The following is an 18,825-nucleotide window of genomic DNA, read 5'->3' as shown; positions in this document are numbered from 1 at the left end:
AATATCATTCTAATTTAAGAAGTGCTGAGTGCTGACATTTCTTCAAACAAATAGTTAGTCTCATTTTTTCAACTTTTAATATATAATTTTTGTACAGTTTTTTTATTACTATATTATGTATTTATAAATTAATAAATCGGGTAGACTAGTTTATAATTTATTCAAAATGAGCTAAGTAGCAGTTAACATTTTTAAAAAGTTTTTTTTCTCCCATAAACATAAAATGATTTTAGAACTTCCTTAAAGCTTGTAGATATATCTAGCTGACATCGGATGAAAAACTTTTTTATTCTTAAAATATGAATTAGACTTTCACTAATTTAAACTTTTCAATGACTTCATAGAGATGAAAACTTCTGTTTTAACAAATCCAATTACCAAATTATGTTTCATGTTTTATACATATTATATAAGCACAGACTGTTATTTATGGTATTTGTTATGATTATGGTGTGAAATTTTGTTAATTTCAGACTTCAGAGGCTTAATGTTTAAAGCAATTAATTCAGTATTGAATACTTCAATAATATAATAATATAATTTGTCTTTGTATGATTAATATTTGTATTATCAAACACGTGTCATGTCTTCAAATATTTTTATTGAATTCATTAATATAACATAATATACGTATATACGTGATAAAAAAATTAATTGATTGTTTTTTATTTATTATAAAATCGTCTTTCAGCTGATGTCTTAATGTTTAACCGATAACTTAAGTAACCAAGTGATATTTTCCTTCTATAAATAACTAATTTTTTTTAATCTGATTATTATCAATGATTATGTTATTTCCATAAAATTAGAAACAACAACAGTCGATACGTATGTATGAAACTGCAGGTAATATCGTTAGTGGTCTTCATTGATTTATATTATTTTATATTTTCTGTACAATGATGAGGCGTATTGTAATATTTATTAATATCAAGTCAGTAATTACCAGCAATCGTATAAAATATTGTTGTTGTTTGGTGATTATTATTCATAAAGTTTTAATTTCAAAAGTGTTTTATGGGTTTATCGTGTTTGTATATTTTATGAAATATTGTTATGTCATTGAATTATCAGAACCCCACAACAAATCCCCGTACACACGTAGATAATATTCCACTTGTTAACATTATAATGTAAAAATAATGTTTTTGACAAGTTCTATTTTATAAAACCTTGTATCGAACAAAATAGGTACTTTTCAACTTTTCACATAATAATATAACTTTTAGTAATTATTACGTATTTTTACAACAAAATTACAATCACAAGTATTAGACTCGTGTTTTGTTGTGGTTGAAAAAGAGAACTAAACAGTTTAGATTTTATTAATAGGTACGTTAGTGAAAAATTTGAATGTTTTCATTTTAAATATCCCTATGGTTACAAATAAAGTATAATTATGGTAAATATTTTCATAATTTTTGGTATAAAATTCCATTGGTGTTAAAAAAAATGTAGATATTTTTTTAAAATTCTTAAATACCAGTATTTATGAATAATTATGACTGTAACATTTATTCATTATTAGAAATTACACTAGTCGTGTATACAAAATGTACGGAGTAATTTTATTCTTTTTATAGTTAACTCTGATTATTCTCAAAAGTATGAGTGTTTTGATAAATATATTTTTACACATTTAATGTCGTATTACAACATTATTTTTTTAATAAATAATTTATGTTTATTGTAATCATATTTTTAAGTTTTTAATATTTTAAATGAGATTATACATTTTTAATTTTAAAACAGCAGGATATTTTTTCAAGAATTTTTATTTTAAAAACTAAATTTCTAATGAGTTTAACCTAATTAGCTATGATATTTAAAAGTTTTTTTTTTTTATATAGATCATAGTTTATAAGTTATAAACTGTTTTTAATAAATAATATTTTTACAATATAATTATTTAATCTGAATAAGTTACCTAATTTTTTATTTTATATATTATTTTACGAGTTAATATATTTTTTTTCAAAAAAATCCTATACACAATTTTAAACTACATCACATAAATTAAATCCACTAGCTACATTTTTTTTTAGAAAATAAGACGTTTTTATTTTTAGTTTGAGTTTATTCATTTATAAAACAATAAAAATAAATTTCCAAAACTTTAGTATATTTAAACTTTGGGTCACATAATAGTGAAATAATAGATATAATAACGCTAAGGAAAAGTAACTTTCAAACTGCAACCCATCTTTTCATTTATATTATACCTACACATATTTTATATTTATAATGTTTTAAAAACTGAAAATCAAACATTCTATGACTTTCTGATGATTACTTTTTTTATGTACATAAAAATATTATGGGTATTTTATTTCAAAAACAAAATATATGGGTGAATATTTTTAAAATTCAATTTATATTTTGAAGATTCATTTTTGAGATGATACCACTATGATTTCATCGGAGTTGTTTATTTTAACACGTATGGATTGTAATCTATGAAAAACAATAGAGTTATTACTTTTTATTATTATTTCTATATTTCAATAAAATTTTTATCCATAAAAATACAGAAAAATCAATACTGTGACAACATCGTACCAGATGTCAAATTATACAGGCCAGTAAAAACAATTTTTACTTCATAGTTTGTTTCTATTTTTCACGTTAGCATTGATATATTTATATGCATTGTACGACCACAGTCAACAAAGAACTAAAATACTCCCATAGAATATCTAAAAATAAACATATCCTAAGGAACTAGGATATAATTTTTTTTAAAACAGAATTTTTATTCTTCTAAAATATTTTTAGTATTTTTCATCAAAAAATAATTGAATTCTTATACCTACTACTTATTATTTAAAAGGACTTTCATTTTCAATTTACCGTGTAAATTATTATGTTTAAGCGTGTGGTATGTAAGAAATATATCAACAGATGACAGAAACGTTGCTTAGATTTATATTAGATTTATATTTATTTACATTTTGTCAGTTTATAAATGACTAAAATTAATTTCAAAAAATAAAGTTTATGATTTAATAATATTGTTTATTATAATACACATTACTTAAAATTATATTTATATGCAATACGAGTTACTAGTTAGGTAACTTATATTTATTTTCAATTTCACATGACTTGACAAAAAAATATTTTATATTGTGATATTTAATAGTTTCTTTATACCTTGTAAATAATATTAAATTGAGTCACTCTACTTAAAATTGGTAAAGGAATAGCATAAAAAACAGTTTTCTTCTTCAAAATATTAAATTATAAATAGATTTTCTCAAGTAGAATAATTGTTTCAAAAATAAAATGTCACCATTGACTAAAACTTATAATATTCGTACCTACTACCGTGCGTGTTAGAAATGCAGGTTATTTTGATTAATTTTTTCAATTTTTTGAGTATGGTAAAATTGTTTATACGAATAAAATTAATATTCTTTTTATAGTATTTTTTGATTTATCTTCAAAAATAAATAGCATATCTATATAATATGTATATTCTATAATAATATTACCATAAGACCACATCCAAGAATGATAATTTGTTAAGATAATCTGCATAAAAAACCATAGAAATTATGGCTTATTTCCTACAGAAAAAGTTTTAATTTTTATGTATATAAATAATTTGATAAATTAAGTGTAAAATTGTTGAAAAATGAATATGCACTCTGAGATGATTTCAACTCAGTAAATTGCAATGTAGGTGTAATTTATGGAAAAAACGTGTATTTTTAAACACTAATTTCTCTCTCTCTCTCTCTAAAAAAAAAAGAATTATAAATATTTAACTAAATTTCGTTTGAAGTCGTATTGTGGTATGTTCCAATAGTAACATAGATTTTTTAGGTAAATAAACATCACTACATCTGTTATGACTTTACAGTATGTATGAACAACTGGCTTTTTGAGCGATTTGAAACTCACGTCTTTGTGAAGAATGATGTTTTACATACACGGAACTAAACATATATTATGTACCTTATCATTGAGCCGTTGAACAGTAAAGCTTTACAATTAAATGATAGTGCGAATGATGCATACTCATCACTTACCACCTGTTGTTATATTACATGTAGGTATTTACATGTACTGTACAAAATAACTTCAAGAATGTTAATATACATCTAATACTGTTTTTGTTCATAATTAACCGAACGAGTCTAAATAAAAAAAATAATACAACACTTATAGTACCGACCCCGGATCAAAACAAGGAAATAACTATTAAAATTAATAAATTTAAGTGACAAAATATTATCGAAATGTAAAATAAATGAAATATAATTTAAAAACTTTATAATTTAAATAAATGTTAATAGTAATTAAGACAATGTAACTAATGGCCCTTGCTGTGGAGTTGTATTAAGGATCAATATACAAAAATAATAATACAATTTATTTTTATTTTGCATTATATACGTATTTTATTATGAATTTTTATAACTTTCATATTATTATTATTGTGACTGGTTTATTTGATTTCTTATTGATATTTATTGTACTCGTAAGTTTTATTGGTTTCATAATATTACACTCGAAAAAAATTTTTCTGACTATTTTAATAATCACGAAATTTAATGTAATTTAAAATGAAATTATGCATGCTACGAATGTCTAGGTAGTAGGTATATTATTCATTTTTGGAAAAGTTCTGAATATTTGAAAATAATTGACGAAACGAAGATGGTATTTCATGGAATTTACGTTAAATTAGACTTACAGAAAGAAGTTTCAATCAAATTTATTTAAAATAATGTAAAAGTATAATATATTTATCATTATTACCTCTTTCAAAGAAACTTGATTTTAACAATTGAAATGGTGGACAAGACTCTATTAGAACATTGTTTTTTTTTCTAAAAATAATAAAAACTTTAATATAAGTTATGGTGTAATAACAAATAACATTAATAAATCGTATGATGTATTGTTTTAAACATTCAGTTTAGAAGTTTCAGAAAATATATTGTACAAAAAATAAATATTGTTCGTTGACTATTTTTAATAAGTATACCAGGGCTGCAGCTAGTATAAAATGTGATTGTATTTTATTACTATTAATAGGTATATTGTTTGTATTAATTTGTGTACATGTTATATTATAGTAGGTACCTATATTATATATATGTGGGGACCGTGAGACATCCCACGAGGATTTATTAATTCAAAAGAGGTATTGTAGATTCAATTACTTTACCATTTTATGAATTAATTAATCTTAGTAAAACATCCTGTAAATAAATATATATATACAACGTTCAAAAATTATGATTTACTCGTATATTTTATATGTATAATAGAAATATTTTAGATGATTTACAATATAAACAGATCAAGAACAGTATATAATATAATGCAAGTACCTATACTTATTTTTAGAATAATATGTACTATTTTATACTAGAAAATATAAATAAGCATTTTATTAGACTGACATAAATAATTCGAATTGTATAATATTTTAGAAAGATCTAAATAGTTTATTTTTATTTAATTTGAAACTAAAATCACAAAATAAAAAGTATTCTCCACTTACTGGAGTATCATTAGTATCTAGTATGGTTTCACTAATGGCTTCGTTAAAATGGTTAAACAATTCTTTGTTTCAAGAGCTTACATCGTTAGGCGATTTGTTCCTCAGTAGTACAAATTAGTAGTAGAAGCTAACTTAACTTAACCTGAGCTCTTAAGATTGACCAAAAAGCTTTACAATGCATGAGTTTAAACTTGTACTGAGGTATTTGTTGGTGAATAATCGTACGTATAATAATATTATACTTGGCGGTGAAGATGGAAGAGACCGAAAGACCGGTAAACTTCAAATTCAAGTTATTATTGATCCTAAAACGTGTCTTTATAATAATTATAACTTTTGAACTATACATTAATTATATAGTCATCAAATAACTACATTTTAGATAATAAAGTTATAAAATACTAAACAATATTTACTCATCGACATTTTTATAAAATATTATTCCATAAAGTGAAAAAATACTGCACTCATAAATATTTGATTATATATTTATACCTATTTATTTTGAGATTTTCTTAAAATAATAGGAATTCACTACACAATCTACTCGTTTATTCAATTTTCGATCAGTTCGATAATAGCTATGCATGAAAGAAATTGAAAATATTTATTACACTAAAAGCGTTTAAGATGACGTGTAGAAAAAAAATAATAACATGAGTATTTTTTTACATAATATACATACCTAACTTACAATTATATGAATAATATGCATGATATATTACATTACGTATCTAGTACTTACATAAATAAATACTAAATAGCACGGTTCAAAATAGTAAAAAAAGGTGTAAAAATTATTGGAAATGATTCATATAACGTGTAATTTTTAAGTAATTATATTTTATTATGAATGGTAATAACAGGGGTTTTTGTTTGGAATAACTATAACTGGGGCTAAGGACTTAAAGTACTCTACAAATTTCAAAGTATGTGTAAGAAATATGTACTTAAATTAATAAGATTTTTTAAAAGACGAAGTCGATATTCATATTTGTAATGAATATATGGTAAATATTTAATATAAAAAAAAAAATTTACTGAATAGTAAAAACCTACATCGTATTTATGTATTATAATTTCTTGATAAATTATCAATGACTTAAAAAAGAAATGAAATAATAGTTTATTAGTGGTTTGGCATTTCAGCTTGGATACGATTTTGTAACAGTGAAATAATTATGTTTCAACAACATAGTTTGTCTAACATTAACCTTAATCTATTAAAATATTTAATATCTTCTTAATTTGTTTTATGTTAAGCTCCAATATGCATATTTATGCGGATAATGACCAAACATACAAAAATATACACAACATATTTAAAATTTTAAATAAAGCTTCCTAATGTTATAAAACATAATTTTTATACTTATCACATTTTTCTATGACCTTTCTAAATAAATAAATATCGAAAATTAGAAGTTTTCAGACCGAGTTACTATAAGTTACTAAGGCTAAGTTATGTCACTAAACCTTTTTTAATTAACTTATTTTATTTAGTACTATTAATATTTAATTATTGAAATAATTATAATTTATCCAGTTAGTTCACAAGATTTTATTAATTTATTTATTTTACTATTATGTAAACTTTCGTGAATTTAGTAACTTATAAGTCAAAAGTTTTCTAATAATCTGTTTTTATTTTTTTTTACCTCCCTAATAAGTATTGTATGGTTAGTTGCATACTAAGTGATTTTTAATTGAATATTATTAATATTAATTTTTATTTAGTTCTAAAAGTTAGGATCTAACTTCTAATTAACTTCATGAATTGATAACAATTTTTAATTCAAAAGTTAGGTTTGTGTCCTTTTCTAGCTAAAAATGTATTTATTTTTATTATTTGTTTATTATTTAAACCGTGGAGTTTCATACTAAAACTATGTTCCTACATTCAAAAATTAAATAGAGTATATTTTAACGTCATACCTTTTAATAGAAAAAGATAAAAGATAATTGTATTTGAAGTATAGACAAAAAAAAGGAAGATATTCTTCTGGACAGTATTTTGAATATTCAATTTAAAAAAAAAACACGAGAGATTTGTGTCATATATTACTACCAATCGTTGAGAACTTGTGGTGAATTCACAATTTTAATTTTTTCCATTATCTTTTTGTTGCTAAAACCATTTTTTCACATAACCATTTATCAATATTTTTTTGTTATTTAAATATAAAAATCTTTATTTAGTTTCAAAGAATTTGTTTGATGTTAAAGTAACATACGGTGAAGCCAGTGCTATGAAATGAGTATCGTGTGTTCAGTGGTTAATCATTCAGACAGAAAACACTCTTCAAGCAAATATATATGTCGATATAGTGTGATTATAATTGATTAAAGATGTAAAATTTAGTATAAGTTCTGTAAATTTGGTAAATTTTAATAATTTTTGTATGTCACCATAAAAACTCCAGAAACTCCTTTCTTTTCTACCCTACTTTCACGAACTTACAATAAGTAAAAATAAAACATAATTAATTAAATTCTTTCCGAACTAATCGAGACGATCGATTAGAAAATGGATCATCAACTAAATTTTCAAAATTTCAATCATCTTCCTCAGAATCTTTAGAAAAAATAGAGTTTAAGTTTAACACACAATTATTTTCATTAATTCGGTCTATTTCAAATTTTAACCTTTCAATGAAATTGTTTTTTGTTTTTTGGCTTGAGTCATTTAAATGCTTTTTAATGTCCTAGGTCTATATGGAAATTAAAAATTATTGCTGTTATGACAATTATAAATATAAGAAATTGGTCTTTTTCTACAACGACCAATCATCGGTAAATTTACCGATCTTACATCAGTAATGTTATAAAATATAATATTTTATATTAATCACATTTTTCTATGACCTATCTAAATAAATAAATATCAAAAATAATTTGTAATACATATAACAAATTTACAACAATTTTAGTCACTGGAAATTGTTTTATAAATAATTATAAATCAAATTCAAAAATTGGTGAAGAATTTTGTGTAGTTGAATTGTCTATCCAAAACGCCGTCTGATTACTGCAACATTATTAAAAATGCAAAATGAATTATAAGTTGTAGAAAATTAGTCCCAATTGTGGTATCTGATGTCAAGCAAAGGTTATAAACACAGTGGGAACTTAGTACAACTAGTCATACATACTCATAAGCTAGGTAAATTATTTATTTATTTTTTTATTTAATGGTTTATATTAATAATAAATAATAGAGTTATGATATAAACGTGTGATTAAATTTTTTTAAATTTGATCCTAAATTTTAAATTTTATATTTAGTTTTTCTAAACTATCATGTTTTACCATATTTTCTCTTTGCTATAATACAAACACATTAAAAAATCACAACTTATAAATTAAAAACTTATTTTTATTATTGAAAAGTTACAACTGTTTAGTAACAATTCGTACAAAAACACATAATATTATTATTTATTATTATATGATGTACATTTTAACAACCACATGATAATGATAATTTTCTAAGAATCTAATGATTTTTTTATCACTTAAATGTAGTATTGATACCAAACATAAAAAAACAGTTCTCATTTATTTATTTAAAAACATATTAATTACCTAATCGATATTTTAACTTTAATTTCAAAATAATTTGCATTACTTTAGAAACAATAGAATAAATAGGCTGTAAGTAATTTATTTATTACTAAGGTACCTAAAAATATATATTTTTTATGTTACAAATAAATTATGCTTCAAAAGATCAAACATTTAAACACATTATTTTAAATTTTACCATGCATACCTATTGGATTATTCATATCTCTATAACACATAATGATAAGTTACATTGCAAAGTATTCTATCTATATAATTAATAATCGGCTTATATAATAAATCTTGACAAATTGTCTCTAAGTCTGTATGACTAATATTTGCTCTATTTTTTTTCTCTCAAAGCTATTAAATTATTTTCATATGATGTATTCTAGTATAGTTATTATTTTTTAAACAGCAATAACATTATATTATTTTAAATTTATAATCACATATCTTAATTAGTGTAATCAAAACTAAAATCCATATATTGTTTATGTCATTAATCATTATGTAAAAATTTAAGTTTATTTTTAGATTTCAAAGTTATTTTATATTTTAAATTATAAAAATAATAACATTTTAAAACTATAGTAAAATATTTTTATCTAAAAAACAGCTGTAGATTTTTTTTTATCTCAATCTCATTTTCAATCTAAAACAATACTCGTCAAACACGAGTATTATATTTTATTCTATAAATATTTTTTCGAGCTGTTTGCTCTTTCATGTTTGTTTTAAAATAAATTCTAAAAATATCAAATTCATCAAAACCTGAACGATTTATGAATTTTATTTTATTATTATTTTTTTGAAAATTTTAACTTAATTTTTGATTGATTTATGGAATAAATTATAGAAAAGTTAAAACAATTATAAAAATATATAATATTTATACAGTTAATAATCATAATTTTTTTATAATAATATGATATAAAATTGTCATAACAATTGTTTTTGTTTCGATTCTAAAGTATTTAATGATTATTAATTTCAGTATGTTTTAATAAAATATACTTTACTAAACATGACGCTTAAAACGTGATATGATTATTGAATAATACACATGATATTATAATAATTTATTTAATTTTAATTATTTGGAATTTTGAGGACTTGAAAACTGAATACAAAATCAATCTTTAGCATTATTTTATACATAATAAATGTATAGAATATGCACTTAAATTTTGATTTTGTATAGTATACTCTTAAATTTCAAATTTGTTTATTAAAATAATATTATTTACCATAATTGTTTCCATCATTATTTATTAATAATATATTTTAAAGGAATGTTGTTAAAACGATAAAATAAATTATCGAATAAACTAGAGGAATGTAAAGTAATATTTCTTTAAACATCGAACTACCATTTTTATAAGTATTATAATATTGAATTACGAGTGGGAGTGTGCCAACTGCAAAGTTTTCAAGTATGGATGGGTGGGGGTAGCACCTTAAATTCCGCCCTCTGGAGGTGGCTCTGTCTCTGATAACATTGTTCCACACTAAAGGTGGAAATAAGTTATGAACCTCCGAATGACAGGTAAGGTAATTAGGAAATGTTTTAAAGCTCATGAGTTATTAAGATATGGAAAGTGACGACACATTATGCAAGTACTATATATTTAAAAGCATATTTACTATTGAATGCTCAAATATATTCATATTTTGTTTTATCTCGTTTAATATTCAAAGTTACATCAAGTTTAATTTAATACCACAGAGTGATTGATATCAAAATGTCATAGTATTTTGTTTTAATTTATTTTTTTTGCGTTATTTTAGTGTTAGTGAATTAAAAATATCTATTCACTTGGGTAAAATTTATGATCGTGTTTGATATAACTAAGTCGTTGAATATTTTTACGATTAAAATTATATTAATATTGACTTAGGTATATAATTTTAAGAAGAGGTATTATAGTATATTCATATAATTGTTTCGGATTACTTTAATATATATAATTTTGACATAATGGGCCAGTAAATGTAAATTAAATTTAGGATAATTATATTAATTTTTACAAGAATGCGTTTGAATAAAATATTTTTTACAATGTTTTTAATGCATATTTAATCAAAATAGTGAATTTCTTTTTTAAGTATTTTGCCAAGAACATCAAGTACCTAATATTTTAATTATTGAAATTGCAATACAAAGTTAAAATATACTTCACTAGTAGTTGTATTATAAAGTGAAGATATTTTTTATCAATATAAATAAAAATTTATTTTATTTGATATTTTCGCGATAAACAGTTCATTTAAATTAAAAACTTTGTTAAGTACAATTGAGAAGTTTTGAAAAGAAAAAGAAACCACTGGTTACTGTAGTGTTTTAAACTCTTAACGTTTGATATTTATTTATCAGAAGAAGAATTTTAACTTACTACTTAAGTTGTAATTACTATCTAGATTATTAGTTACCACTTAGTTGATAATAAAGTTATAATAATAAATAATAGAAATCATAAATATTCACAATAAAGATCGCTTGAATAGAATTTTTTGTTGTAGATGGTTGTTTTCAATACAAACTAAACATGTTTAAAAATATTCATAACTGAATATACAATATTGATAAACTGCTATTTTATTATAACTGCAATAACTATCAACTAATAACAAGTTATGTTGTTTAGTGTAAAACTGTATGTAAAATATAATATAAAGTTTTAAATTAGGGAACTGATTTACATAAAATAAAAATGTAAAAATATGTACATAACCATGGTTGTTTTATTTATAAAGTATTTACCAAAAATATCAATATATAATCATTAGAAATATATATATACACTTGGTAAATGTGTTTTAATTTTAGTGTTATAAAATTTATAGATTTTTATATATAATTATAAAAACAAGAATATAACGTAAAATAAAATTATATGAAAAATAAGTTTGAAAAAAATTGACCAAACAATATTAATTTTGGTAAATTTTTATTTGATCTTTGATTGACATTTAATTATGAGTTAAACGTTCAATATTTGTTAAATATTGCTTTTTAGTTCTTGAAATATTTTTAAAATGACAAAACGAATCATAAATATTAATTAACAAATTAACTGATATAATTGGTTTATAGCGAGTTGTTTCTCGTAATATTAAAGGTTGTAATTTCAAATCTATAAATAAATAATGCAAGTTTTTCGTCAATAATAGTTTTTATTTTTTAATTATATAAATATTTTGTATGAAATTTAATTTTTCATAACTATTTAAGCTTTTTCAACTGAAGTTTTTGGATTTGAAATATTTTGAAATAATCACCTGTATTTTTTTATAGTGCTCTTAATAATATTAGAATGTTATATAACGTATAAACAATTTAATGCAGAAACATAAAAAAAGGCATTTTGAAAAATGTTGAAAATTATTTATAAATTAGTAAATTATGTAAATTAAAATTTTCATAATTTTAATAAAAATGATTTAATGCTCAAACATTTATTAGTATACACCTTTAAACATCTTATTCTATTAAAAATATGCATTTTCATTAGATAAATTTGTCCTTAGGAATAATCATTGGAAACCGATATAATATATTATGTATGTAGAGAACCGTTGTGAATAGTGGAAGAACATAACATACTAAGTACATTCATAGATTATAATGGCATAAGGTATACATTTATGAAATGAAATCTTTGAATTCTGGATGTTTAAACTATATATTATGTATTATATAATTATATCAAACAAATCTACTTCAATGAAGATACAGCAATACGAAATTCCATTATTATAATATTATGTCTATTATGAATTATGATGTAAATATATTAAAATTACATAATTGTTATGTTATTTCATCAAAGATTTTTTATATTAACTATAGTATTACTTAAAATATATTTCAGTAATTTATATAGAATAATTATCACTAATTAGTGAATATAAATTATTGGTTTTTAATTGTTGAAAGTCAATACTATAATTGCATACTATGAGTTTAAAAAAAAATGACGACTATGTAAAATTTAATTGTTAACTCTAAATATAAATAGTAGGTCAGCGCATTTCGGTGGTGGGTGTTTGTCCATCGTCCCTTCGGTCCTCGGACAGGATAGTGTAATTTTACTGTAGGTATTCGATTTGAATGCAATGATTGCATTCGATAAAAAATGATTTTGAGCGGACAAGGTGATTTTTTTTATTTAATTTTATTCATCTTGATGGTGATAAACAAAGCGTCTTAAGAACAGCTTCAGAACGATTTATATATATATATAGGTAATTTATATAATTATAATTTATAATTAGGAAATATCATAAAAATGAAAAAAAATATAAAAGAAATGAAAAAGCCGCTCAAATGTTTTGAAAATTTTACCATGTCTAGGTAAAGATAATATAAGTAAATAACCCAAATTTCAAGTTTTTACGAATGTTTTTAACCGAATTATAAGAAAAAACTCCCAAAATTAAAATGTCTATAAATAACTCAAAAATGGCTAAAATGTTTTGAACTTTAAACTGTAAGGAACAAAATTCAAAATAAAAAGTTTCTTGTAATTTTTCATTTGAAACAATATTTCTGGTAGAAAACGTCGTTCGTAATTATTTAATATTACAAAATCGTGATATCGTACGTTTTTTCTTCTTTAACCGCTTTTATTTTGAGTACCAATTAGAAAATCCAAAAATGACCTCTCTAAAGTACCAGCTCAAGAACATTACCTTTCAGAAAATATGATACACTTGTACTTTTGAGCAAGTTTAGGGGGGAAAAAGTGTTTACAGAATAAAAAAGAAAAAGAAATAAACATCATTGTAAAACCAATACATTGCTCGCCCCGCTCAGTATCTAAAATAAACAAGAATAAAATAATGTACCTCGATGTTTACTGTGATAAAATCAAATTAGTTTTCAACTTTATTCTATTAAATGAAGTGGTGTTATGTTATTGTATAAAAGCAATGAATAAATTTAAATTTTCTATCTTGCAGTTTTGAAATAATATTAGTTTTATTATACTTAAAAGATTTTGCATTTTATTAATAATAATAAAAAAAAAAAAAAAATATTTTTTTTGAAGTAAACTTAATTAATTATATTTAATTAAAACAATGCAAATAATACAGGTGACTGATTTATAGGTTGGTATAAGTAACTATTTATTATTTGTGGCAATATTAATGTATTGTATTATACGAACATCTTGAGATGAATTATTGTAACAATATCAAAGAGGACATCTGATGTTGCTTAAAATATATGTAGTATAGATTTGTTTTAATTTATTTTTTATTAATCAGAGATACCTAGTCAAAAAATTGCAAGTTCAATATTTCAGTTTATATGCATTACAACTATATGAATATAATTCATATAAAAACAGGCATATTAGTGTACACTGTACACATTTCGCGGTATCGATAAATCCAAGTGTACGTCAAATGATGTGTTAGTTATTTATTTTTGTACTTCATATAATTTTAACAAAATACTAAATAAGATGTATGATTATCAGTTCTACATATTAATTTATATTACATTTGATGTTAATGTAACGTTGTATAAACTATAAAGGTTCATTATCCATACAAAAAGTCATAATACGAGTGTACTGAACAGCTCGTTAAACACCGAATAACCCAAATTATACGTGAGTGATAGATTAAATTTGAATCAACTTAAAACTTTTAGACTTGTACACAAAATCAAATGTTTAAAATATACCTGTAAAAGTCTATAATACAAGAAAAAAAAAACTTGAAAATTATAAATTATCCCTGAAATTTAAATTGTTATTTTTATTTATTTTTTCTATACAATGAATATTTATTTTTCTTTGTTATACCTATACTAATACAGTATTATATTTTGTTTATATGTTGTGCTGCTTAGTTTCGGAGAAAGAAATCAGACAATGGTGAGTACATTTTGAATTATTTATTTACATTTACCATTTTATATTACCTATATTACTATTGCCTAAATTATAAATCTTTTATATAATTGAAAATAAAATATACAGAAATACAATGAATATTGAAAGAAATGAATTCATATACAAAAAAAAAAAATAAAATATTTTAATAAGAAAATGCATTTTCTTTGAAATTAATTTTGTTTTAGATCTTATACCTACTATAGGCTTTGTGAAGACCAAATATGTTATCGATTTATCATGGCAAAATATTACGAAAAATTAACCACAGAGGATCGGGGTTGCTAAATTTTTTATTGTTATTTATACTTACCACAGCTGCCTATATATATTTGTATCAAAATGCATTCATATGTTTGGACAGTAAAATAATTGGGCGCCCGGGAATTGGGCCACAATTCACCTTTTTTTCCAAAGGTATACGGTAATTGGGCCACTAAAATTTTATATTTATTACAGGTAGGCCCGGTAATTGGGCCACTAAAATTTAATGTTTATAATAAGCAGACTCGGTGATTGGGCCACTATTATATTTTAAATTGTAATAAAATAATATATATTTTTATATAAATTGATACAATTCTTAATACTGCAGCGCACACCAAACTTTACTCGAAGCGACTGCGTATGCCTTATCAAAAAGTAATAAATTATCCAATATCTTATGATATAAAATTATCAATTGTTATCAAATGGAATGGATAAAAATAGTCATACGCGTAGTGTGCAAAGATTATGAAACCTAACTCGAACTACAAATGCCGTCGAGTCTTTTCATTCACATTTCAAAAATAATTTTTATATGTCACATCCTAATATACATAATTTTTTAAATGTTTTATTGCAACTTCAATCAGAAGTTATATTAAGATTAGAAGTATAGGACAATAAAAATAAAAAAACGAACTTTAGTTCGACAAAATTTTATTCTTAATGAAATTAAAAAATATGAAAAAGGGGAAAAAACTCGATTTGAATATGTACAGTCTGTATCATGTTATTTAAAAAAAATAAAATTCTATTTTTAAATAATATATTAAAAAAAAATTATTATTAAATAATATTATTTATTATTTGTCTGACTTTATGGATCTAAATGTTTTGTATTATATTTGTATGTACCTATTAGAAAATGATTTTTTCATATTATTTATTTTTTGACTAACTTTATGGTCCTTATATTATATTTGTAAAATGAGTATTGGCATTCTTTATAAAAATTATTTCATATTTGACTAATTTTATGGACCTTGTTGTATATTAAATTAGTTAAATTTGTATGGAAGTATTTAAAAAAAAAAAAAAAATATTTGACGAATTGTATTTTTATATGTTAAAAAAGTAATAACTAGTTATTAAACATTATATTATATTCGTATTAATAGTATATTTGTGTGCTATACTTTTATGGCCCAATCTCCGGGTAGAAAAATGTTAACAAATATTTTATACAAAACAGGTAGTTAAAATGTGGCCCAATTCCTGGGCGCCCAAATAATTCCAGGTACGACATTAAGTACCTACACAATTATAGTTACGTATTTATTTATAGGTATTATATCCGTTGTTCTTAGCTGTAAAGTTTATATTTCTGAAAAATCCAAAACGGACACTTTTTTATACATCAAGCCGTTCGATACATTTTCCGTTTTTATTAACATAAAAAAACCACTAGACACTGACATACTTACTTATAACCACATTTTTAGATTTTCTTAAAATATTTGTCAAATTAGAATTACAATACTCTAATGTGATTGTTTTTTAGAGGGAAAAATATGAATAAAGTTCCACAAAACAACATTCCTGGGGGAATAAAAAAAATAACACATTTTGTAGGTACGATCTACGTTTACTGTTTAATATTACGTGACAAGAATTATGAAATAATTATGTTTTTTAATAAACACGTCTTTATAAAAATATGTTTTTAATTTTCAACACAGAAAAAAAAACATTTGAAAAACCTATTATTTTCTAGATAATAATAAAAAGCAGTGACAATAAAAATGGTTATCATGAATATATTAAAATAAGACTATAATCAGAATAAGCATTAATTACATTTTCGGAGAGCACATTTTTATCAGCCACATACCCTGCGACTAAAGTATACGCACGCTATAGTACAGCTACATTGTAGGATTATATTAATTTTTAGAATGATAGCCCATCCTTTATTGGTAATTTAGAATTACATTTATAAACCTATTTACATAAATGAAAAATGTATAACAGCCTGATCGTTTAATGTAATTATTAGTTTATTAGTATAATATTGCTTTGTCAGGTACGACAATTATTATTTGACAGCCTCCTTTATAGTCACCACGTTCAAATGTCTTTGTATTTAAATCAAAAATTATTTTTTTCTTATTTTTTACACACTTACCTATTATATGTTAGAAAAGGTGCTACATATTAACTATTAAATCACTATGGCTAAAAAAGTTTTTTGTTTCAAAATAACAATTTTACAATTTATTAGAAAATTATTTTACGAATTGAGCCAACCATAGATTAAATTATGTTACAAAATTAAAATAGAAAATTCAGCAGTATTAACACATTAGAAAAAATTAGGTCAAAATTAGTGTCTACTATGAAATTTTAAATTGCTATTGTTAATCCATTGATTATTATATAATCAACTATTAATTAAATTGATTATATTCAAGTGGATAGTTTAAAAGTCAAGCTATTTTTAGTGTAGACGCTACGGTTATTGCGTGCTAAATAGAAGACAAATACGTCAAAAACGAAAATAGTGATAGTAAAATATTATATTCTCTTATTATATTCGTCTTATAATCTTATCTTCAATCTTTCCTTATACAACTTATATTAAACATAGTTCGTTAAATATTAATGGATTAAATTCAAAAAATTCAAAAATTCACTCATCGTATCTATAATAATAATAAAATAGTTATAATGTATTGTATTATCTTTCAACTTTCAATCAGTGGTCATTCTTGTAATATAATTTAAATAATTTAGGTATTTAACCATTATAAAATATGTTTAAGTTGTGACAAATTATAATTTTTGCTAACCTACCTATACATTTTTATAGTATTTTTTTACATTGTGTGTATTGTAAAGATTCTATATATAGTGTTAATCGATACAAACAAAGTTGTGTGCAATTTCTGTGTCGCTAAAATTAGCATGATACTCCCGACTACTGTTTCAAACTAAATTAAATGTAATTTTAATGAAGTCTTATGAATTTTAGTGAAACACATAATTAGTATATTTCGTAATAATTTATTAATAGTATTAATTAAAAATATAACTTAATCCAATAAAAAACATCTTTGTTTTAATTAAAAATGTATACAATAATGTAATAATATTACATTATACTATGCATTGCTACATTGACGGCATATATGTATTATGTACATTGTACAATTTAATCAACACAGCTTCAATGAATGATCGCCACAAATACCTCCACCTCAAACTATTAAGAAACTACTTATTATGTATATTGTGTTGAACACTATTGTTATAAATATTATAAAATTAGTAACGCAAAGCCGGAACGCCGGTATCTTTTGATGTCGAAATTATAAGTGTTATAATCAGCCAACTTTTATTTAAGTCGGTTGTCAACAAAATTATCTTTAATTCAGCGGCTTCCTAGTTATTTCATTTTGCGGAAAACTATAATTTATCCTATTGAAAATGTATAACGCAATGAAAAAGCATTGTTATTTATTTTATAATTATGCAGTCTTTTTGTGGATGCTATAAATATTATCATGATTTAATTTTGTGATTTTAATACTATTTTTTGTTTTTCTGTTCATATTTTAATAATTATAT

The 18,825-nt window shown here is 22.5% G+C and overlaps 1 protein-coding gene across 2 annotated transcripts in view; it reads left to right on the top strand.

The window, feature by feature from the left end:
* The window catches only part of LOC114129186 (frequenin-1), a 120,218-nt gene that overhangs the window by 9,865 nt on the left and 91,528 nt on the right, over window positions 1-18,825 (top strand). For both annotated transcript variants that reach the window (XM_050197388.1, XM_050197387.1), the window contains exon 3: window positions 14,949-14,973. In XM_050197388.1, the coding sequence (XP_050053345.1) occupies window positions 14,949-14,973 (25 nt within the window). The remainder of the gene's footprint in view (window positions 1-14,948; window positions 14,974-18,825) is intronic.

Source organism: Aphis gossypii, chromosome 1 (assembly GCF_020184175.1).
Source record: "Aphis gossypii isolate Hap1 chromosome 1, ASM2018417v2, whole genome shotgun sequence".
Lineage (NCBI taxonomy): Eukaryota > Metazoa > Arthropoda > Insecta > Hemiptera > Aphididae > Aphis > Aphis gossypii.
This window is presented reverse-complemented; position numbering and strand designations above follow the sequence as displayed.